Consider the following 25,097-nt stretch of genomic DNA (forward strand, 5'->3'; position numbering starts at 1 on the left):
AAAGAGAGTAATGAGTAATCAAAAGAAATCATGAACTATTATCAATCATATGAAAGACTATTTCAAATCACTAAAACTAAGAGAAATACAAATCAAAACGAACTTGGGATTCCATGTCATAATGAACAAATGGGCAAAGTCACCATTAGATTGGCATACTTAAGGTTGGAGGGCCTGTAGAAAGACAAGCACATAAATACACTGTTGGTAGAGCTTTGAATTGGTCCAACAATTTAGAATTGTCCAAAATAAAGTGACTAAAATATGCATACACTTTGGCCCAGAGCTCCCATTGCTAGGCATATATCTTTAAGGAGGTCAATAATAAAAAGAAAGACTATACGCATGAAAATATTAATAGCATCATTTTTTATGGTAGCAAAGAACTGGAAACAAAGTAAATGCTTATAAACTGAAGAATGGCTAAACATTGTGGTACATGAGATATATGTGTTAACTCAGCTTTAACATTATTGCTCCATAAGAAACAATGAATTTGAAGAATGTAGAAGCTCTCGAAGATACTTACAAACTGATGCAAAGTAAACAGGACCAAAAAAAAATCCACAATCACTATACCAATGCAAATTAAAAAAACAAAACCAAAAAAACTAGACACTGCAATTATAATTATAGTAAATGTAAAATAAAAATATATTTAATTATACAGGGACCAATCTTGTGCCTAAAGAAGGAATGAGAAAAATGCACCTCACTCCCTTAATTTGAGAGGCAGGGGCCTATTAGTATGTAATTTTGCATATACTGTTATATTAATGTTGATGTATGATGAGGAAATGCTTAAATTTTTTTATTCTTTGTTATGAGGAATGGCTGTCTTGGTAGGGAAAACAGGCAGATGTATTTAGAAATGATAGTGTGTGGACTCATTTTTCTTGACCATGCTTAGTTGATAACAGGATTTTCTCCCTTTTCTCCAAGTTAACTGGAAATGGGGAGAGGTGGATGTTAACCTTAGTAATCCTAAAAAAGGGGGGGGGGGTCATTGTAACACTTGGAAAAGTACAGAAGGGAACTTAGTTCAGAAGGAAGCACAGATAATCAGGGCAGTTTTGAAAATAATTTGTGGACTTTATTATATACTTTTTTTTTTTTAATTTTTTAGTGAGGCAATTGGGGTTAAGTGACTTGCCCAGGGTCACATAGCTAGTAAGTGTTAAGTGTCTGAGGCCGGATTTGAACTCAGGTACTCCTGACTCCAGGGCCGGTGCTCTATCCACTGCGCCACCTAGCTGCCCCTATTATATACTTTTTAAAACAGCAAGCAGTGTGAAATGTAGATTCAGTTTCATAAAAATCCTCCTTTCATGTCCTGCTATGTCTATGGAAATTTTATTTTTAATATTTAAATTCAGAATTTAGAAAAATTCAAGATAATAAGAAATGAAGGTAATATGAAAATCCAAAACACCAAAAATCTGAAACAAATTTTGAAAATGAATAGTTATATAAATATAAAAATAAGCAAACATTAAAAAAGGTTTGCAAATAAAGATGGTACACAATGCAATTCATATATATATGTATATATATAACAAGACATTTTTCATTCTCTGCTTAAGCAATTAGACTTTCTGGTTATTTAAGTAACAAATATATGGAAAGGGTTTTTGTTTAGTTGGTTGTACACATACAAACAAACCTGAAAGGAAGGATGAAAGCATAGTAATTATTGAAAATATTTTTTCACTACATTATTGAGGCAATGCAGTTTAGGAACATGAAGCAGTATAATGGTTCTAGGCTAATTCCAGTAAAAAAGATACTCAGCACAGATTATCCATGTTTGGATGTTTGGGGACTTTTCACAGCTGCAATGACTACCTATATTCTCTTCCAACATTGTCTTGTTTTACTTCTTTGCAATGCATGTGTGGGAGGAAGGACAATAGACAAGGGAATAAAAAAGCTTTTTTATGACATAGATTAAAAATATCACTTATCTAAAACTGGAAGGAATCTCAGAGGTTATGTAGCTCAACCCCTTCATTTTTTCTTATACTATTTTTTTTGGTGAGGCAATTGGGGTTAAGTGACTTGCCCAGGGTCACGCAGCTAGTAAGTGTTAAGTATCTGAGGCCAGATTTGAATTTAGGTCCTCCTGACTCCAGGGCCAGTGCTCTATCCACTGTGCCACCTAGCTTCCCCCTGAACCCCTTCATTTTACAGATGAGGAAACTAAGGCCCAGAGAGGTTAAATCATATACCCACAAGCACAGAGAGGTATTAAGTGGCAGAATTTAAGTGTTCAACCTCAGGGCTTGTTGACGCCAAGCTCAGTGCTCTTTTCACTGCATACTGCCTATGCCTTACTCATTCAAAATATTTGATATTTCATATATTTTTCATTAAGCTTCAAGTCTAATATTACTTTGAAACATCCATGCTAAAGCCAGTAATTATGATTCTATGTACCATTTGTGTAATCTATAACAGAATAAATTATTTCCAGCCCTAATAGGGCAGTGGTTGCTATTATTCAAAATAAAAGTTAAGTCCAAATATCTGCTTGTAAGGATAGTAAAATATACATAAAATCTAACTAATGTGTTCAATAAATTTTGCTTCAAAATATAATCTGTTAGCATGTAAGAGCAGGAGAGGGTTTGGGGGGCAAAGGTTATGAACAATTATAACCTGTTTATTTTATGATTTCCCCATCCATAAAGATTTATTATTAGTTTATGATAGGCACCTTTTTTTTTTTGTGGGGCAATGAAAGTTAAGTAACTTGCCCAAGGTCACACAGCTAGTAAGTGTCAAGTGTCTGAGGCTGGATTTGAACTCTGGTCCTCTTGAATCCAGGGCCAGAGCTTTATCCACTGCACCACCTAGCTGCCCCAATAGGCAACTTCTTAACCACAACTACTGACTAACTATAAAAGTCTTATTGAGACTGCCTCATGCTTAATCCCAGTCCTTATATTATTATAACCTTTAAATAAAGTTATTACTATTCACATATTATGGCCAAGGTTTTTAGAATCTTCTCATATTCTCAACACTGCATAGGTGTGATTTTCATATTGTTTATTGACTAATATTTAGAATTTATTATCTTAATATTTAATATTTCCATGATTCAGCAACATTTCAACAAGTCTGTCAGTTAACAAGTATTTAAATATTGACTACATGCCAATATGATGCTAAGCTAAGGGGAGCCAAAGAAAAGCAAATCAGTCCCTGCCCTCAAGGAGCTTACATTCTAGTGGAGGAAGGGAGGACAGGACAACATATAAATGATCCAATAGCTCAGAATAAATAGAAGGTCATCAGAATAGAGAAGGCTTTAGCATATGGGGGAAGTGGGAAAGGTTTCCTGAAAGTAAAATTAGAGTTGAGTCTTGAAGGAAGCTAGGGAAACTAAGTATTAGAGGTAAGAGGGTAGAGCATTAAAGACATGGGGTACAGCCAGTGCAAAAGCACAAAGGGAGACAGAGTAAGCCAATATACTAGAACCTAGGGGTACAGAGGGGAGTGTAAAAAAGACTTGGAAAGTATAAAAAGTAGGAAAGAGTCAAGTTATAAAAAGCTTTAAATGCCCTACAGAGAAGTTTAATATTTGAATTTGGAGATAATAAGGAGCCACTGGAGCCCACTGAGCAGAGGGGTGAGACAGTCAGACCTGAACCTTAACCACCTGAGCAGCTAAGTAAATTGGAATAGGGAAAGACTATAGGGAGACTGGTTAGAAAGCTATTGCAATAGTCCAGGCAAGTTCTAAGGGCCTGGAAGACTGCTGTGGATGTGTGAATGAAGGAAAGGTAACATATGTGAGATGTGAAGGTAGAAACAAGAAGTCTTGGATTGGATTAGATTCATATGTGGGGGAGTGAATGACAGTAAAAAGTCGAGGATAACACTGCAATTGCAAGCCTCAGTAACTGAGAGGATGGTGGCGCCCTTCACGGTAATAGGGAAATTCAGTGGAAGGGAGATTTGGACAGGAAAGACAGTGAATTGTTTTTTGGACATGCTGATATGACTACAGAACATACAGTTCAAATTACCCAAACGGCAGTTGGTGATACATCACTGTAACTGAAGGGAGAAGTTAAAGTGGAATATATAGATCTAAGAATCATTTGAATGTAGATGAAAATTGAACCTATGAAAGCTCACCAAGTTACAAAGTATAGAGAGGAGTTAGTAATTGTTTTTCTATAGGCAAGTTAGTAAATATCTTAGTTCGAGGGTCAAGAAGCAAAATTAAGGATATTATCCAGGTACTGATATAACAAGAGAGAGTGCAAAGTTCTCCACATTTTTACTGACAAAATTCAAAATATAACTATAATTGAGTATATTTCTTAAAAATCTAAGAGAATAAAAATTAATAAGAAAAATGGAATTCTCTTTTTTCCCCTGAGATAACATTTCTTGAGATTCAAAGTTAGTGATCCCTATCATCAAAATTGACTGCAAGTCTTCATGTTATTGCTGATTTGTAACGAGATTTTATGTATTTCATCTTTGAAAATGTTCCTTCACAGAAACAGGTAATGCCAAATATTGATCTCAATCCACAAAGATGATTTTAATTGAGCTTATTCATCATTTGTAAGACAGTTAATAGAACTCTATTAGATTCTTCTCTTGATATTTACCTTTTAGTTTGTTATTACACTGCAGATTAATCATTTCCATTTGAAGGTTAGGTGGAAGCTCGTTAACTGGATTTTGAAAGATGGAAATTTCTTTTGAACTTGCACTGAGGTATGAAAAACACTGCTGGAACTGTAGTTTAAGCTCCAAAAATACATCTGCTGCAGATTTGTGTGAGAACAGAGATGTAGTTTCTTGTTTTATTTTTTGACAGCACAGGAAGTGTATAAAGAAGCTTGACATTACTTGTAATTGAAACATTAGTTATCACTGAATTAACATTACTGTAGTATAGGTTTTGCATATAAGCACTACTTTCCCTTATAATTTCAGGTTATTAAGAAAAATTATAAAACCTACCCAAAAGCTAATTTCCAAAGTCACTGAGTGTTCAATAATAATGGCTGAGGGCAGTTCTCATTCAGAAAATTTCAATTTTGGCCCTGAGTTTAAAAAATCATAATAAAACTTTTTTTCTCTTTTCTTATTTTAACATCATAGGCATTAGACATGATGCTAATAAAAACGCAATATAGTGATTCGGGATGACACTCAAAATGCTGTTGAGTTATAACTGCATTGTTGTGATTTGTAGTAAACCTTGGGAAATACAAATGCAATCAGTGGGTCTTTGGTCTACAGGCCATAGTTTGCCAGCCCCTGGGATAAAGTAAAGAGAGAAGGGGGCCTGACAGGGATACACAATATTAGTGTGAGTGACAAGGATAAAGATTTAGCAAAGGAGACTCAGAAAGAACAACTGTAGAGAGTAATGTCATGGAAATGTAGAGGAGAGACTATTCAAGAGAAGACAATCAACAGTGTAAAATGCTGCGGAAAAGTCAAGAAGTTTGAGGAATGAGAAAAGACCATTGGATCTGGCATTGACAACTTTGGAGAAGGCAGATTCAATTAAATGATGAAGTTGGAAGCCAGATTGCTAACTATTTCAAAACAAGTGAAAGGAGGGGAAGTCAAGAGACAGCTTTCTTGGTGGAGAAGAGGGATATAGGGGAAGTTCTAGTTGAGGTGCTATATCAAATGAGTTTTTCAAGGATGAGGGAGCCATGGGTGTCCAGAGCAGCATAGAGGGAGCTTCCAGTTTGGGAGAGACTGAATATGAGATCGAATCGGGGTGAAAGGGGAAGCAATCTGCCAGAGACGATAAAAGGGGATAGGATGGAGGGTACATGTAGAAGGTTTGTCTTGGCAAAAAGAAGGGCAACTTCTTTAACTGAGACCTAGGTGAAGTAGATAGTGGGGGAAGATGTACAGATAGTAAGTGTGTCAAGTGTCTGGAGCTGGATTTGAACTCAGGTCCTCCTGAATCCAGGGCCCGTTCTTTATCCACTGCACTACCTATCTGCTCCCTTCCTTTGCTTTTGCTTCTTCTCTGCCTTGGGCCACTCAAACCCCATTCAAGTTTCTTGACTGCTTGCACCACCTAAATAAGATGGATATCAACAACTCTTTTCCTTACAGTGAGATAGAAGAACCACCATGACTTACTATTTACCCTGCAAATGCATCCCAACATCCTCCAGGCCTTACTATATGTACTGCCTCTTGGTCTTCCAAACCTCTAGATACCATCACATGAGCCTATTGATGCAACCTACAGACCCCTGAATTGTATGACAGCCTTACTACTACACATTCTTAGGATCTCAGGACCTTTCGATCTGTCCTGCAACTGATATTTCTTTTATGTGTTATTTCCCTCAACTGCAGTGTAAACAAGCTCCTTGAAAGAAGGGACTGTCTCATTCTTTTTGTATTCCCCAGATTTAGCATGTTTGGCATATAACACTTGTTTAATAAATGGTTTTTAATTCATTCATTTAAAAACCCATTGTTGTACTGGGGCCACCAAATGTTTACCCATCAATAAATGTATTTGTAGTCTATGTCATTTTTTTAGCTATCAGAAGAGTACAAAATAATCACCATACAATACACAAAGAGAAATTCTAAGAAAAACTGGATAAAACCCTCTAGTTAAATCGATACTTTAATACTTGGTGGTCTGTGAAAAATATTAGAAAATATGTTCAAGATTAAGATTTGGAAGGTAACTAAGCTAGTAATAAAACAGAAGTCCCATATTATATATCATTAATATTTTCTTCAAGAAGAGAGCTGACACACAAAAATATGCCATCAAACTTTTTTTAATCATTACACTTGAACATACAAGAAACGATTATCTCTCATATGAATATCAAGCAAGGTATAATTCAGGAAAATGTATTCTCTCCATAGGTATTTGCCATTGTCGTAAAGGAAGTCCAACACAGAGTCCAGATGGAAGCATGATTCCCTATTGATGAAGAGGTCTTCTCCTACTTAAAGATGATATGCTGATTGTACCAAGCCCTAGAATGCTGGTCTAACTAGATGCATAAGAAAAAAAAGTGGATCAAGTTGTTCAAATAAGGATATAAAATTGGAAAAATGACTAACAGAACTAGTCCATAAATACATATATCATGGACAGACATTGCAGATGGGCAGTATGATATCAATGAGGCCCAGAATTGAAGATTGGTCAGCTAGGTGATGTACCAAATACAGCTCTGAGCCTGGAAACAGGAAGATCCGAGTTAAAATTCAACCTCAGATACTTAGTAGCTGTGTGACTCTGGGCAAGTCACTTAACCTCTGTTTACCTCAATTTCCTTGACTGTCAAGTGGGGATAATAATAGGACCTCCCTCCTTGGGTTGTTGTATAGATAAAGTGAGATATTTTTAAAGTGCTTAGCCCAGGGCCTGGCACATAGTAGGTGCTTAATAAATGCTTATTTCCTTCCAGAAAACATACTACTTTTTAATAACCTCAAGCTTTTCTCTCCCACCAAGAAATCCTATCATACTAGTATGAATATTCTTCTGGTGATGTTGTATGGCTACAAATCATGCAGTATTATGGTCTCCAAAGAATCAAAATTATGGGCTAAGAATCAATCGGTGCTCATGAAGGTTACAGGATATTATCACTGCCTAATTGCATGCAATAAGTGGTATAAAAAGAAATTATATAATCAGGGAGATGTATCATGGGAAAAGGAGATAGACTGGTCAAGTAATGAAAACCAGGGACAACTAAGAGACAGCCTACATACTGTATTAATATTCAAATAATGTCAAGAGACCTAAAGTAAGACACCAAGCATGGTAAGTGGACCTACTGTGTAAAATTACTGGAGGACATAGATAATAATTGTAGAAGATGAAAAGTATAGATGTATAGCAATTGAAGCACTAGGAGAAAAGCAAGGAATAAGATTATAGATCCACCATAGTACTGAAGTAACCAACTACCACACATAACAAATTTAGTATTATAGATTTAGATCTAGAAGAAACCTTAGGGATCACCTAGTTCAATTCTCTCATTTTACCAATGAGAAAACTGAGGCTCATAAACTGAAATGACTTACCTAAGTTCACTTTGGTATCAAGTGGTAGAACCAAGATTAAAACTCAGGTAACTCTGACTCCAAATCCAGGGCATTTTCCATGAGTTCAATAGTCACCAACATTTTCTCTTTTTCCCAACAGGAGCAGATATAAATTCAGAAGTTTTGTCATTTTAATTAAATATAATTTCTTAATCTAATACTAGTGAGAAAGCCATTATATGGATATTTTAAAAATATTTTATATTTGTTTTTGAGATTATAATTGACTATAAATGTATCTGAAGTACTATAAATGACCAGAACAGACAAATGGAGCTATGCAGTAAATAAAGGTCTAAACATCCAGTCTCTGTATCTTGTTTTTTCTTCTGCTAGTAAGACTGTATCACCCTCTCAGATTAATGCTAAAGCAATGCTGTATTTTTCTGCACACTTAATGGTTCACATGTTCTTTGATGCTGAGAAATAATTTATTCTTCCAAGTAGGAGTTTCAAACAAAAGGTCTTTTAAGAAAAAAAAAAGGGCGGTCAACAAAGATTCTTAACAAATATGTGTAAGGAACAATTAGAAATAGAAGGCAAGAAGCAATTAAGTGCTTACAACATGCGAAGCGCTGTGCCAATCACTAGGGAAATAAACATAAGCAAAAGAGAAAGACAATCCCTACCCTCAAGAAGCTTAAGTTTAAATAGGGGAAGACAAAACACACAAAAAAGAGCTATAAGGGGTAGGGTTTGAAGTGAGGTGGGAGGAGGTCTGTTAGGTTATACTCAGGGCCAGCAGGGGAATGAATGGAGTATCTAGGAGAAATTTACCAATGCAGGGGTCATGGTAGAGAGATGGTCCAGGCAATATTTTGAAATGACAAACATCTGCTTATGGTTATTTACAATGTGGTTAACTTAAAATTAAATGTGAAGAGAGGTATTTCATAAGCAAAGACTATCAGAATAAGAATTGAACCACATTGTTATAATTGCATGTGTAGCAAAACATTTTTTAAAATCAACATAAAAATACCTATATGAAGTATAAAGTGGCATTCAAGATCTTCAACGATCTGGTCTCTATCTTGTTTCACATACACATTCTTTTTCTCTAGACCAAGTGGACAACTTGCCATTCCCCCAAATATACCCCAAACCTTTCTACTTTGTTGAAACCATAATATAACTCTGTGTTGAACTCTTTATTTAATTACCAAGCTCCAATGCTATTTTTTAATGAAGTGTTCCCTCATCCCCCCAAAAGAGATATCTCTTCTTTCACTGAACTCCCACAGTGCTTTAGTTTATACCTCTTGATTGATTAATCAGATTCTGTTTTCTATCATAGTTCTTTGAGTAGATATCAATTCCTTGATAGATTACAAGCAAGAACAATATTTTCATTTTTGCCTCCCCATCCATGTCTACCATATACACAGCATTCAACAGGTGCTTGTTAAAGGCATTCCATTCATCCAGCAAAGCTCAATAAAAGCCCTATGAAGGTTTGCTTCCCTGATCACCTAACCCCATAGTGATTTATTTCTCTTAAATGGTATAGCACTTTTTGTATCCTTCATTTAACAATGATTCCCTGCTATTTTTTGTAACTGTTTTTTTCAGGTGAGGGGTTGATCAAAGAAGTTCTCTGATAAGCATCCAGGGCAGTAAGCTTTAGGCAATTTTGATTGCATTTCCCAGTAGAGGGTAAGGACACATCCTACCATGTTCTCCAGGTTTTCACTGATAGGGATTGCCTAAGATGAATTGGCTAACTTACCCTTTGAAGTGGTCTATAAAGTGAAACTTCATTAAGGCCCAAGGTCCTTTTTTCTACCCTTCATGGCAGAAGCCAAAAGTCCCTGTCCACATGGTTTAAGCTAGGAAAGGGGTATTTCCTGGTCAATGTTATTCTTCTTGAAGAATCCAAAGTTTAAGAATTCTGGGATCCTGCCTTCTGCCAAAATCAGGGGGATATCCTGAGTAATGGCTCAGCAGGGGCTTTTCTTGGCAAGAAGATGATGAATATAGATGACAAGGGAACTGTATTGCCCAGTCTTATTACAATAAGTTATTCAGATGGTGGGAAAGGGTTTTACCTATCTAATAGCCCTAAGTGTGTTTCTCTTCCCCAAAAGTCCATGTTATCATAACAGCAGATGGCTGAATAACCGTAAAGGTCTCTGTAAGATCAATGAAGCAATCACTGGGAAGTTGGAATGTTACTTGCCTAGCAGCCACAAGTGAATTTCCTTTCCAGGTAGGATCCAAACCACAGGGTAATACTGAACATGGAGGACATTAGGACCCCCCAACAAGTGGAATTCACTAGCTTGCCACACTGGCAACTCCAAGTTCAGTTCCCAAAGGAGAGGAGTTCATACCAGAGGGTATGACTAAAGAATTTCAAAGACTACTGGTCAAAAAATGGAACCAACCAGAAAGGGTGGAGAACTGTATTGGTTTTTTATGAGCTACTATGAGTTGTTCAAGTGATTTTTGCATTTTTACGGACTCCTAAGTCCTCTGAATCTTGTGTATTTCCTATGGGGTTAAATAAAGACTGGAGTCTATGTATACACATACTTTTATGTACATATGTAGATGTATGTCGATATACGTGTGTGCGTGTGTGTGTGTGTGGGGGGGTTAATCTTAGGTGTCTGTAAGGAATCTGTAGAGAACTGGACACAAACTGCATTTCGAGATTTCCCAGAGTAAATTCTGGGCAGGAATAATAAAAATCAATAATATTTTTGGGAAGCCCCTAGGATTCAACTCAGGCTATCCAAAGATTGGGATATTAGGGATGGTTTACATCTAAGTATTCTCTAATGTAATTACAGGCTCCCTAAGGGCAAGGACAATGCTTCATATGCATTTATAACCTCCACAGTGTCCAATAAAAGGGCATTCTAAAAAGTTGGTTATTTGATATGGAAGTGCTTTAAAAATTCAAATACACTTTTAATTGTTTTTATTTAAAAGCAAATAATATCAAGATATCAGAAGATCTTTTCCCTATGGTAACTATATTTCTGCCTCCTTATTTACAACTCTAAAATATAGCTTTAAAGTAATTAATAAAATAATTCATCCGTATCAACAAGAATGTGAAAGAAAAGAGACAAGGTGCCTCTTCAGCTCTATGATCCCAACTGGAAGAACTTAAACATACTAACGCAGGTCAAAGATATTTCACCTAACAAATAATCCTCAACATTTCTCACCATATGTTCCCTTCTCTAAACTCACACAGCACTGCACTGCAGGGCAGGTCCTCTAGCATGGACTACTGCAAGTGCCTCCTAATGGGTCTCCCTGCCTCTAGTCTCTCCCATCTCTAACCTATCTTCCATACAATGACCAATATTTTTCCTAAAGCAAAATTATGATTATTTCACCTTTCTACTTAATAAACTCCCTTGGTTCCTTGTTACCTCCATGGTCAAATGGATAAAGCTCTTTACAAGCAAGCCCAATCCCATCTACATCAACAGGCCAGTGGATAGACAGCTAGGCCTGGAGTTAGGAAGATCTGAGTTCAAACTTGACTTCAGACACTGGCTGTGTGATCCTGAGCAAGTCACTTAATGCTTGGCTGATTCAGTTTCTTCAACTATAAAGTGGGTATTGATAATAGCACCTACCTCACAGGATCAATGTAGAATCAAATGAAATATTTTTAAAGCAATTAACATATTGCCTGGCACATAGAAGGCACTTAATGATTGTTCGTTCTCTTCCTCATTAATTTTATTCACACGCTTTTTACTTCAGCTAAAAGCTGTCTCCTAAACCTGGGATGTATTCTTTCATCTTAGCCTTCCTGGAATCTGTGGCTTACTTCAAGATTCACTTCAAGTGCCACCTTCTATTCGAGTCATCCAACAGCCTTATTCCCCCCTAGGCTACTTTATATGTTGTTTTGTGTGTTGTTTCCCATGGTACAGTGTAAGCTCCTTGAAGACAAGAACTGTTTCATTTTTGTCTTCATATACAAAGTGCTTAACAGTATTTGACACATAGTAGGCACTTAATAAATGTTAACTACTGTAATGACTATAATGATGCCACCTGCTGGAGACTTACTGTGGCAAAGTTCCGCCATGAGGAGAAGGCGTCTGAGGGCAAGACATCCGGCTCTTTGGTGTCAGGAAGTGACGTTTGCTTGTGGGAGGAAGAGGGGTGGAGACTGGCGACTCGGGTGGAGAAGGGAGCAAGAAATGTGCTCTCCCTTTAATAGACAGATGAATCTAGGCCTTTCTCTCTTCCAAATTCTTATTCTCCTTAATAAATGCTTAAAAATCTGACTCTTGCTAAAGCTTATAATTTATTGGCAACCACTCATTAGATATTTTAGACAGACTAGCTAGAATTTTAGCCCCTTACACTAATTATCTGATCTGGGGCATTTATATTGAATGGTTAGTACTAAAGACATGCATATCAAAGAAGTATTTTGGCGGACATATTTTTTTTTTAAGTTTAGAATTAAGGGGCCTGAATTTGAATATCAAACCCTTCACCTGATAATCCTTGTGACTATGGAATCAGACGAATGGAGCTGAAGTCCCAGATATAACACTATGTATGAAGTTACTCAGCTTGCTGAACCACCACAAAATGGGAATAACAACACTTTCACCTCTTATCTCACAAGGTTGTTACAAATAAAGCACTTCAACTGTAAGTAGACATAAGATCCTTGAAGGCTGAGGCTATTTCATTTTTGTCTTTATAACCTTAATGCTTAATAAATGTTTATCTTCTTGTTAAAATAGAAATGCAATTCAATGTAAACAGTGATATAGGAGCTGTTTTTGTTATTCTAAGTCTGGCTGTTTGGGTCAAAACTCAATAGACTGTCAACTTAGTATCTGAGAAAAACAAAATATGACCTAGAATAAGAAAAACAGTGGCCAGCTTATAGCTAGGTGCATAATATTCAGCCTACTGCAAGAATGAAGCCACAGGGAAGCATCGATTCCCTATGTCACTTGTTTTCTTTCTTCAGATAAGAGGTGACAATACAACCCTAGCAAATCTTGTAAATGTGTATATTGCAATTAAAGTGGCATAAAGTAATAAATCAGTTTTCTCCATGGGTATATGTTCCTTTTTATTCAAACAATTTAATGGTTTATTCACATATGAAAGCATTTCATAATGTAGGTCACAAGCATTGTGAATGTTTGAGGATCTCATCTTCCTGTTCATGAAGCCGGCCTCTTAGAAAATTATATATCCCTAGTGCTTCATTCCTAAAATATGGAGAAGAGCTAAAATATCGATAACAAAAAGTTAACATGGAAACTAGTTTCTCTCCACAACTGATGATCGGCAGTAGCAACCATTATCCCCTTTCTTCCAAATGCTAAAGAAATGGGGTTAAGCAAAGCACATTTTCTTCCCATGGCTAAGCTCCAACGCATAATGGTTTCTATACTATACCTCGCAACTCTGGGAAACATGCAAATACTATGAGAAGGTCAGGCATATATCAACGCATATCAATTAAATAAGGCAAAAATGTTTTGTCTTCATATTATATTCTAATGAATTAGATAAAGCAGTACTAAAATAAAGAGTCTAAAATTTCCTCTTGCTGATGTTAATATTAGGAAGAACTTTCCCTAGCTCTGGTTAGTTTTTAAGAAAACATCATCGAGCCCTTTTTCGGGGCACTTTGCAAGAAAAAGGAATTCGAGCCACAGCTGGATAATCACTTGGATGTTACGGTGGGAATTCTTTGTGCATGGATTGAACTAGATGGCAGCTGAGGTCCCTTCCCATTCTCATATTCTGTGATTCTGATATGTCAGTGATACCTCAGGAACAGGGACCTTTTTGTGTCATGAATCTTTCTGGCAGTCTGGTAAAGTCAATGGACCCTGTCTCAAAATGGTTTTTGATGTATAAAATAAACTGAAGAAAATGCTAAATTTTGATTAGAAGTTAAAGATATCTATTTTTCTCTACATAAATTAATGGACTCCCTGACATCTATTCATGAACCCCTTCGAGTTAAGAACCGCTCTAGACTGAAGCAAATTTGCTCTGAAAATGGTGGTTTTCTTGAATTTGAATATTTTACTTGAAATCTTGTTGATTCTTAATTTAATAATGCTTCCTCCTCCAAAAAAGATGGTTCAATAGGCTTCTATAATCTTTACTAAAGCATAAGTTTCAAATTAATGGAATTCAAATTAATAATATATTACTATATAAAACATTTCAGAGCTCCTAAATGGAATCCATAATCACTCAAGAATTTGACCTATCAACACAAGATGAGCTGGAAAATGTCTATTGTATAGACCACATAATTCATCTGAATGGATAGATGATAGAAATGGCCCATCAATACATATATCTTGAATACACGATGTAGAAGGCAATGGATTAGGCCCAAACCTGAATAGCAAACTGGACTATGTTTTGGAAATTATGCAATGCTTTTAGTGAATCAAGGCCTCTCCCTGAAACAAACGTTAATCTTTTGAACATCAATACTGTTCTAGTGATGCTATATAGCTGTGTCATTAAATGTTTCAGTCCTTTAAAAGTTAAAATTGAATGTTGGGCAAAGTACAATGAAGAGGCACAGGATAGGCAAGAGTAGACTCTAACACATTACTAATTATGATCTATTCTGTAGAAGCAACAACCAATCAAGGAACAAGCCTATATTCCATTGGGGAGAAAAGAGGTATTCTGTTCTACATATGTGTGGTGTGTCTGTGTACATACAAAGAACAAATACAAAATAAGTACAAGATAGTTTGTAGGAACATAGATTTAGAGGTGAAAGGGATCTTAGAAACCAGTGGGTCCAACCCACTCATTTTAAAGTGACTTTCTCAGGGTCATAAGTGTGAGAGGCAAGATTTGAATCCAGTTCTTACTTAGCAAAGGATAGCCAAGGAATGCCTACCTGTTGTTCCACTGGTATTCACTGGCATGCTGGCTGGGCCCCTTGTACAGAATTTATTGAAAATATGGGGGGCAGCTAGGTAGCACAGTGAATAGAGCACCAACCGTGGAGTCAAGAGTACCTGAGTTCAAATCCGGCCTCAGACACTTAACACTTACTAGCTGTGTGACCCTGGGCAAGTCACTTAACCCCAATTGCCTCATTAAATACACACACACACACACACACACACACACACATATGAGCAAGGTTGACTACCCCTTTACAGTTACCTTCATCTACTCTGTATCTTCTATGTACCTATTTATATACATATTGTCTCCACCAGTAGAATGGAAGTGCCCTGAGGATAATGACTGGATTTTTTTTCCTAAGTATCCTTAGCACTCAGCATGGTGCCTGGCACATATTAAGCTCTTAAGAAATGCTTGTGAATTGATTATAGTCTATATATTCACATATCAATGAGATCACAAATCTATAAAAATATAAAAGTATAAGGGCATGAGTATAAAATGAGGCTGATTTCCATAAATCATACATAAAAATTAGCCTATAGTCTTATAACTTAAAAAGTGATAACTGATACTCTTAAATGTTATGCCTCAGGTAGCAATTTTCCTCCCAAGATTTTACAATACAACATTATGGCTGTTAGTAAACAACTAACATTGATATTGGCCTTAGCATTCTATACACATATAAGAAATTTTAGAAGACTGATAGAAGTTGAAGAGCAATTAAACTATAAGCTTCTTATAGTCAAGTGCATTGTCTTATACTTTTCTTTTACCATCCCTAGCACGCTATTAAAAGTATAATAGTAACTTAATAAATATTATTCATGTTTCCTGATTTCAAATTTTCACTTATAGTAAGAATCCATTTATCTCATATCTAATGTTACATTAGTATCTGGTAAACTTCTCACTACTTTCATTTAGTTTTTTTTTAAAAATCAGATTTTACTTATTTTCACATTATGATTCAAAAAAGTCCTTGACTAAATTACTGTATGTGCATATATGTATGTGTATATCTATCTATCTATAAATAACTGTGTATGTATTTTTATATTTACTTACACACACACAGATATACACATACACAGAGGGGCTCCTGAAAAGTTGTATGCAAACAAAATTTCTGTAAATCAAATAATATTTTAATGTCTTGGAGAGCTACCTTAAGAAAACTGAAAATGAATCCTTTTGTAAAGTGAATTATTCTCTAATTTAAATATTTCAAAAATTCATGCAATTTATTCCCTTTTTATAAATACTTTCCTGATAAGATTGAGGCAGCTGTAATTACAATATAGCCTGGAGCATATTTCCTCTAGTATGCTGCTAATGGCTATTAGCATAGTACTACATCATTGTAAATCCTCCAAAGGCTTTATAAGAATTAAAGAGATATTAACTCTTTCCATAAAGTAAACACAGTCCTTCAATTCTAACTGCAAATGTTTTCACAGAAGAAATTATATAGGAAAAGAAATGTAATGTAATTCCTCATTAACACTGGATAGCAAAAACATGTTAAGAATGAGATTACAAATGATTAAGGACTTAAAAATCTGTTTAGTTAATATAATCTAAAGAGAATCATCATTATTTTTAAAAATCAATTGGTAAATTAGAAGGAAAATATGGATATAAGTACTATTTTTGTAGCACTTATTAATTTTAAGTTATCTTTTATGCTTAGCAAATTTTTCTTTTTAAAAATTAGTTCCCTATAAACTCTATGGAGATTAAGATTTAAACTTTGATTTCACTAAATATGTGTTCAATTTAAGATTACTGAACATAAAAACAGCACATCAGAGCGGTTACTGAAACAAAGATACAAGGGAAAGATTTTTTTGGGTATTTCTGTCTTCAGTGTCTCACACAAAGTAGGTGCTTAACAAATGCTTGTTGGTTGTTACTTTGATATTATCCATACCTGCGTTATGTAGTAAGAAAAGTCCTGAATTTACACTTTCAAAACCTGGGCTTTCTACCCCAGCTTCAAAAACTAACTAGCCCTATTACAATGAGCATGTTTATATTTTTGAGCCTAAAATTCCTCACCAGTAAAAGAACAATATTTGCACTACCTAGCCAATAGGGTTGAAACCAACATCACTTTGTAAATCTTCAAGCATCATAGTAGAATAAGTTATTATCACTATTATATTTTACAATGGATCTTAGAGGTTTTGGGGGATATGAGAAAGGAATCCTAAATACCAACTTTCATCACTTAATTGGATTATCCTTATCGTTGAAACAAATATGAAGTCAGAGTAGTGTAACACATTGCTTAGTATATGAAGAAAACGAATATGAAATGATGCATCTAAGATAACTAAGACTCACCATATATTTTCTCACAATAAATTTTTAATCAATAACTGCTAATTATAAGAATGTCATTATGAATGAAATGCTTTTCTCCAACAAAATATATTGTCATTCCAAAAAGCAAAATTTAGGAACCAATCTTTATACCTGTCATTGCCATCTAACCATTTAATTCCTCCCCAAATATTAACAAGCTTCTTATCAAACCTATAAACTCAATATGATTGAACAAAGAGGAAGGAGTTTAATCCTCATTAAATCTGTAGAAAGTGAACATCTTTTCTTTTGAAATGTGTGTTCAAAACTATTGGTAACCAAGAACTTAAAACAAGTCATCCACCTATTTTTAAAAATTGACAAACTTTCTGAATCACTTTAATTTTGGGCATCCTTTTCACCTTATACTCCAATCAAAAAGGATCATACCAATTTTTTTAAAATTTCATGATCAATCAGGTTGGGGGAGGGGAGAAGAAAACATATGCACTGCTACCTTAAATATATTAAACATTTTTTTTTTTACCAATGAATCCCAAATTCATTTACTTCACCTGACCTGTTACAACTTGTTTTCAACCAAATTATTCCGTTTCAACTCCAAGCATGAAAAAAAGTATCACTATGCATGTCATTTTCTCCCCTAGATACAGGCATTCTATTTATTCCAAATTCCAGGTGTACATAAAGCACAGTATTTTACCATTAATCTATAGAATCTCATATTCTTAAAAGCCATATACGAATACCTAAAATTCCCTCAGTTGCTGCTATTGCACAATTAAGCTTTGGTCTTCTAATGACAGATATTCTTCAATTTATGTAAGACATGTTCTTTTTTTTTTTTTTTTTGCAATGGGGGTTAAGTGACTTGCCCAGGGTCACACAGCTAGTAAGTGTCAAGTGTCTGAGGCCGGATTTGAACTCAGGCCCTCCTGAATCCAGGGCCGGTGCTTTATCCACTGCGCCACCTAGCCGCCCCCGACATATGTTCTTAAAAAGTTATATTCTAGTCCTTTTTGAGCAGAAATTGTTTTATTTTTTTTCTCTGTTTAGGCAGTGCCATGGATATCTGGCACACATTAAGTGCTCAATAAATACTTATTGGTTGATTAATTAAAATTCAAATGCACTATAAGAGACTACTGCTCAAAAGAATCCTGCAGTGACATTATAAAGCAGAGTAACTTATTAACTAATTCCAATTTAGCTGTTGTATAAATTCAGAATATCATATTATCTTAGAATTCTAGACTATCTCCTCTCAGCCTCATCCATCTATGATTTTTTTTGGGGGGAGTGAAAGGTAGTTTTTCTTACCAATAAATTAGAAGGCATATCTCCCTTCTCTCAGCAGAATGTTGCATGCATATTTCTTTCTTTCTTTCTTTTTTTTTTTAAGGGCAATGGGGTTTTAAGTGACTTGCCCAGGGTCACACAGCTAGTAAGTGTCTGAGGCTGGGTTTGAACTCAGGTCCTCCTGAATCCAAGGCTAGTGCCTTATCCACTGCACCACCTAGCTGCCCCCTGCATGCATATTTCTGATGCAATCAGAACACAAATGCCTCAAATGAGCATCTAAGGCTTCTCCACTGTCTAACTCTAACCACCTCTCTACTCTCCAGCTTCATTTCACACAGTCATCTACTACATACTGTCCATTTGATCAATCAGTTAATAAGCATTTATTAAAAGCAACTACTATGCGCAGGCACTGTGCCAGATTCTAGAGATACAAAGATAAAAAGAAGCAAAACCCTACCCTAAAGCCACTTACACTTACATTCTAATATATATATATATATATATATATATGTGTGTGTGTGTGTGTGTGTGTGTGTGTGTGTGTGTGTGTATATGTATCTTTAGATACATATAGATATACATACACACAGTAAATGGGGAGGGTGGTTAATGGTCACTTGGAAGGATCAAGAAAGGCTTTCAATAAGTGTCATCTGAGCAGAATTTTGAAGGAAACTGGAGATTCTAAGAGGCAGAAGTAGTGAGAATGCATCCCAGACAGGGAGGAGAGTCAATGTGGAGGCACAGGGATGGGAAGTGAATGTGGCAGGTAAAGATCAGCAAGATCAGTTTGGTTAGGAAAGTAATATATGAAAAGGTGGGAAAGGTAGGTTGATACTAGATTGCAAAGGAATGTAAAAGCTAAAAAGAGGATATTCCTAAAGATAATAGGGAGCTACTGGAGTTTACTGAGTAGAGGAGTGATATGCTAAGATCTAAACTGTTAGAAAAAATACTTTGGTAGATATGTGGAAGATACATTAAAGAGGAGAATGCTTTGAAGGTGGGGAGATCAATTAGGAGGCTACTGCAGTAACCTCAGGTGTGACATGATCAAGGCCTGAACTAGGGTGGTGACCATGAGAAAAGGGGACAGCTCTAAGAGACGCTGTGCTAGGTATAGCTTGACAGCTGACTAGATATGTGGGTAAAAGGTGAGTAAGGACTTGAGGATGACACCCAAGTTGCAGACTTGTAGGAATCAAAGGATTTTGTTGCCCTTGACAACAATAGGGAAGTTTGTTAGAAGGGTGGGTTCTGGAGAAAGATAGTAAGTTCAATTTTGGATGCATTTTGAATATATTTCCGCAGTTGGAAAAGCCTCTTAGACATCTCAGTTTGAAATACACAATAGAACGGAGCTCAGGAGAGGGACCTAGGATGGGATATCTAGATTTGGGAGTCACCTGCATTGAGATGACAATTAAATCTATGGGAGCTAATGAGGTCACCAAGTGAGAGAGTAGTGAGAGAACAGAACAGGGCACTGAGCAGCACCTTAGTGAACATCCACAGTTAGAGGAGGAGATTTGGATAATAAATCAGCAAAGGAGACTGAAAAGGAGCAGTCAGATCAGTAGAAGAACAGAGTAGTGTCATGAAAATTCAGGGAGGAGAAAGTGTGCAGGAGAGAATGGTCAACATTGTTTAATACTATAGAAATGTTTAGAAGGATTCGAGCAAAATTAAACTAATATGTGCTCCACAGACTTAACAATCCATATTTTCTAGCCTGGGGGGTATTCCTATAAGACACCCCTCCCCCCATACCTGGAATTCACTTCTCTTTCAACTCATCACTTAGAAACTTCCCACAAAGCTCACCTACAGTGTCACCTCTTCCTTGAAGACTTCCCTTGGTTCCCCTAGTTGTTAGTACTCTCTTTTCCCAAATTAACTTGTATTTAATTTATTTGTATACATGAAGAATTTAAGTTCCTCAAAGTGAGGGACTATTTCCTTTTTCTTTGTATCCCCAGTTCCTAGTACAGTGCCTTCCCTGTAGTACACTGTAAGCAAAATAAATGTCTGTCAAATTTGAATACATAGAAAATATGAATATAAACATAAAAAGTACCCTGTAAATGAGAAGAGTACAATGTTAATGTTAATAATGTAAATTAATTTAATAAAGATTACTGATAATGCACAGAAGCAACCAAAGCAAAAATCAAATGCTATAATCTCCTTTATTTAAAAATGACACATACTACTTGAAGCTACACAACTCTAAACTATTCCAATCATTAATTCTTTCTGAAAACAATGGAAAGAATGTTTTCAGTCTACATCATTTTTACTAAGCTTTTCCAGATCAAAGAGATCCCCAAGGAAAATACAATAACACCTAAAAACAGGGCTAATGGATTTTACTGTCTCTTCCAATGATACCCCCAATTCTATGCAAAATATCATTCTCTCTTCATTATTCAGGTCATCCATAAGTCTTTCATAATTGTCAGGTAAAGTTCTTGTACATGCAAAATGAAAACTCTTTGAAATAAGGCTGACATTTCTGCATAATGTTGTTTAGTACCTTGTAATGTTTTGTAAATATAAATTTTACAACTTTTAATAGAATTTTTTATTAAAAAGCATTAAAAGGGAGAGATACACTCCTTTTAAGGTTCATGAGTCATATATATAGGTAAGTTTATCAGGTAAAAAGGATAATAAGCAAGTCCATAATTTTCATCACATAGGCTGCAAAACAACCATTTTACAAATTTATAATTCCCAATTATTTAATATTGCATGGAACATAGCTCCATCCATATTGTTTTGCTTATACCTAAAGTGTATAGTAAAATGTATATATTGCAAAGCACTTTTTAAAAACTATTCAAAAATATTTAATTTATATCCATTAGATAAACCTATAAAAGGAAAACTATTTAATATTATAAGCCCAGAGGAATGGAAATTCCTTAAAACTTTGGTCTATTATGACTATTTCCAAGTCTCTTTATTTTGTGCTTTTGCTGCTAATGGGTCCAGGAATAGATGCTAATACCAGTGCAATTCACAAAGGTGTAAGAATAGACATTCTTTCCAGGGAACAGAAACAGATTCCAAATAAGTACAATACAACTTAGACAGTGCAATTCCTTGACCACCCAGTAAGCCCTTCCAAAATTCTGAAAGGAAATTGGGACCAAATTGCTGATAAAAGTGTGATAATGGCAAGAATTTGTACAAGGCAACAAGTTACCAATGAAAGCTCTGACCAAGTCCAATAGAGAATAAAAGGCAATTTTGGAAAATGCTAATTTTGTAGCTTCTTACACAGAAATTATTGTGTAGACAGGTAAGTCTTTTCCTTTGAGATTGTTTCCATATTATTCCTCCTATTAAAGGAATTAATTAATTAATTAATTAATGCTAAAGCATTTCAGAAGGAATCCTTTAAAACTAGTCTGAAATTTTCCCCATAAAGTCACAGATATGAAAAATATAATACATATATCACTCCAACATCACTGGGAATAAGCTGAAAAATAAAATATATATCACTACAATATCACTGGGAAAAAGCTTCCATTTTTAATTCCAAAATATAATCTCCCCGATGTTGTTCCACATGCAAAATGAAGTATTTCTATTAACACCTTCAAATTGCATTTTCAATGCAATCACAAAAGCCAACCAGGATTCTCAGGATGAAAAACACAAAAAACTATCTAAAATGCATTTAAAGTCAACTGTGGTGTTCATCTCTTCTTTCTGAGTTGTAACTGTACAACTCCGGAATTTCTAGAACTAGACAACTCTTAAAACAAAGAAAGAATAACAAACCTCCCCCACAATTCAACCCTAAGAAACTCGTGAAGCTTGGGTCTCAAATCTCTCAAAGCTCACATCAGATTTTAGCTTTCTACACTAAGCCTATACTATAACCTTCCCTGAGTACAGAAATTAAAGACCAAAAGGAAGAAAAATAGAACTGAAAGAATATGGAAAGAAAAGGAATCACCCACAGACACTCGGCAACAACAGACTTTAAAAAGATTTCCACAGCTGAGAATACCAAATGCTGCAGCATTCATTACTGATAGTAAGCCTAGACAGCCTCTGCCTAATCTCTGGCGTGTCTTTGGCATGCGCATGTCCGGCTTATATAAAGAGAGATGCTTACAGTCCAGGTGCTTTTTCTTGGGGCCCATTACTTCATGAGTGGTTGCTTTGCAGACGGCCCTCGCTACAGCAGAGCCAGTCACGCTGTACTGAGCAGCTGCGATTCGATCTGTGAGCGTTTGCCCGGACATCTTCGGCTGCTGCTTCTACTGCCTCCTCTTCTGCAAGAAAGAGTAGATAGATGGCCCCCTCATGAGCCCAAGGTTCCTGCCTTTTACAAGGGCCTATTTCCTTCCGCAGCCTCCCTTTTCCACCCTAGAAGGACCCCTGTAGGCGCTGTCCCAGTATCAGGACCAACAGAACTAGAGGTTGTAAAGCTGCGGATGAACCTGGAATCCATCAGCCTGAGATGCACCCACAGAAAATGAACCCGTTATAGGTGCACTAATCTCGGGCTTCTCTACCCTGCAACATATCCTCCCCCCCTTTTTTGATTCCCCACCATCCCTATGTCCCCCACCCTCTGGGCAATCCGCAATTTTTCTCCCCAGCCAACCTTATCTCGTACTAGACCCTTCAGGTTTTGGGGTTATTCCCTGGGCACTGTGCCCACAAGACAACCTCCCTACTACTGCTGCTGCAGCGTGCCTTTCTCCCCACCCCCGGAATCCCCAAGAGGCTACGGAGACTGACTGGATCGGATGCCCAACCTTCGACGCCCTACCCTCCCCCTCCCCTGATGCGGCCGCGGCTGCCGAGGCTCCTGCAGCAGCAATGGGATCTTCCTCTCCCCATCTCCTCTGAGCTGGAGATTATCGTTGCATTGCGCCATATTATGCCCTTTCTCCCCCTTCTCAGCACACCGCCGCCACCTCCTCCCACGTCCTTAATCCCCCCACCTCCCGCACCCCTCTCCTGGTCCTCTTTATGCCCCGACCCTGCCCTCCGCCCATCTCCCACCGCAGCCCTCTCAGTCCTCACTGCGGGGGCCCGCCCTGGGGAGGAGGGGTGGAAGGGCTCGATGCGGCTCACCCTTCCCGGGTGCTGAAGCCGAGGACCCCCTGTCCCCCTGCCGCTGCCGCCCCTCAGCTGCTCGAGGGTGAAAAGGGGCACCGGGCCCTTGGGCGATGGGGGTGCAGCACCGCAACCGCGCCGGCGGCGGGCGGATCTGACACTCCCCGCCCGCCTCCCTCCGGGGTAGGATAATCGCCTCCGATGGAGCGCCCCCCCCCCCCCGCCCCAGAGGCGCTGGACAGCACGAAGAAGGGGGCCCTGCCGAGCCCGAGAACTAAAGAGAGGAGCCGGGTGCGGGCGGTGTGCCGACGGCGGCCGTATAGACAGACAGCCGCACGAGTCCGTTACTCGCCCCCGCCCCCACTCCCCAGGGCGGCGCTGCAGCTGCCACCGCTCCCGCCGCTCCCCGGGGCCGCGGGGGAGAGACAACGTGCCCGCCCGCCCGCCCGCCTGTCTGTCTGTCCGCCCGCCTGTCGGTCGCTCTGCCGTCCGTGGCCACGGAGCGGAAGGAAGGAAGGAAGGAAGCCGCGGGTGGGTAGCGAGCAGGCGGGTGTCTCGTGGGGAGAGATGCCTTCCTGAGCTCGCCCTCGGCGCTGTCCCCCCCCCCTCCCTATGGTGCCACGCTGCCCAGGGCCCCCAACCCGCCCGCCCCGGGGTGTAGCATGTACCAGCCTGCTGCTCCCCGCCGCCGCCGCCGCCGCCACCGCCTCCTCAGCTGCCGCTGCCGCCGCCGCCGCGTCTCTCTGGCTCTCCCCGGCAGCGTCCCCATCCCCCCGCCCCCACCTCAGCTTTGGTTCCTCCGACAGAGTCAGGTGACAGGCGCGGACAAACCGGTGCGAGCCCCTCCGCCGCGAGGATCTCCAGAGCGGGTGGGGCGCACGGGGTGGGTATGGGCGGGGGGGGGGGGGAGCGCGAGCGCTAGCCCCAGCCTTCCCGGTGCCCTCTCCTCCTCGCACCTTCCACACACAGAGGCATGCATGCAAACATACATACTCACACGTACACGTTCCGTCGGTCCCGCTAGGCTCGAGTAGCTTTTCTAGGGGTGGTCTTCACCGGGAGGCTAGCATCCCCAGAAAGGCTGTGCAGGAGAGACTGCGAGGGGAAGCCTCACCTCCGGCCCTCCCCCTCTCCGTGCAGCACGCGCACGCGCACGCGCACGCCGACAGCCGGCTCCGGTGCACCTGCCTTCTCGACTCCGCAGCGGGCACCCGGCGGGCTGTGGGGAGACCGCCGCCCCGAACCCCCAGCTTCCCTCCTGGCTGGGCTCGATGCTAAATGGTGGAAGGCCGATGCAAGGGCAGAGCCCCGCTGCTGCCCGCTGGAGGGCAGCCGGGATGTCTCCTTCGTTGGTCCTAGTGATGGCTTCCCGAGACACT

The 25,097-nt window shown here is 38.4% G+C and overlaps 1 protein-coding gene across 1 annotated transcript in view; it reads right to left on the reverse strand.

Annotated features, from left to right (window-relative positions):
* SNAP91 (synaptosome associated protein 91) overlaps nucleotides 1–24,860 on the reverse strand; it is a 160,927-nt gene extending 136,067 nt beyond the window's left edge. The window contains 2 exon segments of the mRNA XM_044000628.1: nucleotides 22,766–22,925; nucleotides 24,716–24,860. Of these exon segments, the coding sequence (XP_043856563.1) occupies nucleotides 22,766–22,895 (130 nt within the window). The 5' untranslated portion in view covers nucleotides 22,896–22,925; nucleotides 24,716–24,860.
* Between the last annotated feature and the right edge of the window lie 237 nt (nucleotides 24,861–25,097).

This window comes from Dromiciops gliroides, chromosome 4 (genome assembly GCF_019393635.1).
Source record: "Dromiciops gliroides isolate mDroGli1 chromosome 4, mDroGli1.pri, whole genome shotgun sequence".
NCBI classification, from domain to species: domain Eukaryota; kingdom Metazoa; phylum Chordata; class Mammalia; order Microbiotheria; family Microbiotheriidae; genus Dromiciops; species Dromiciops gliroides.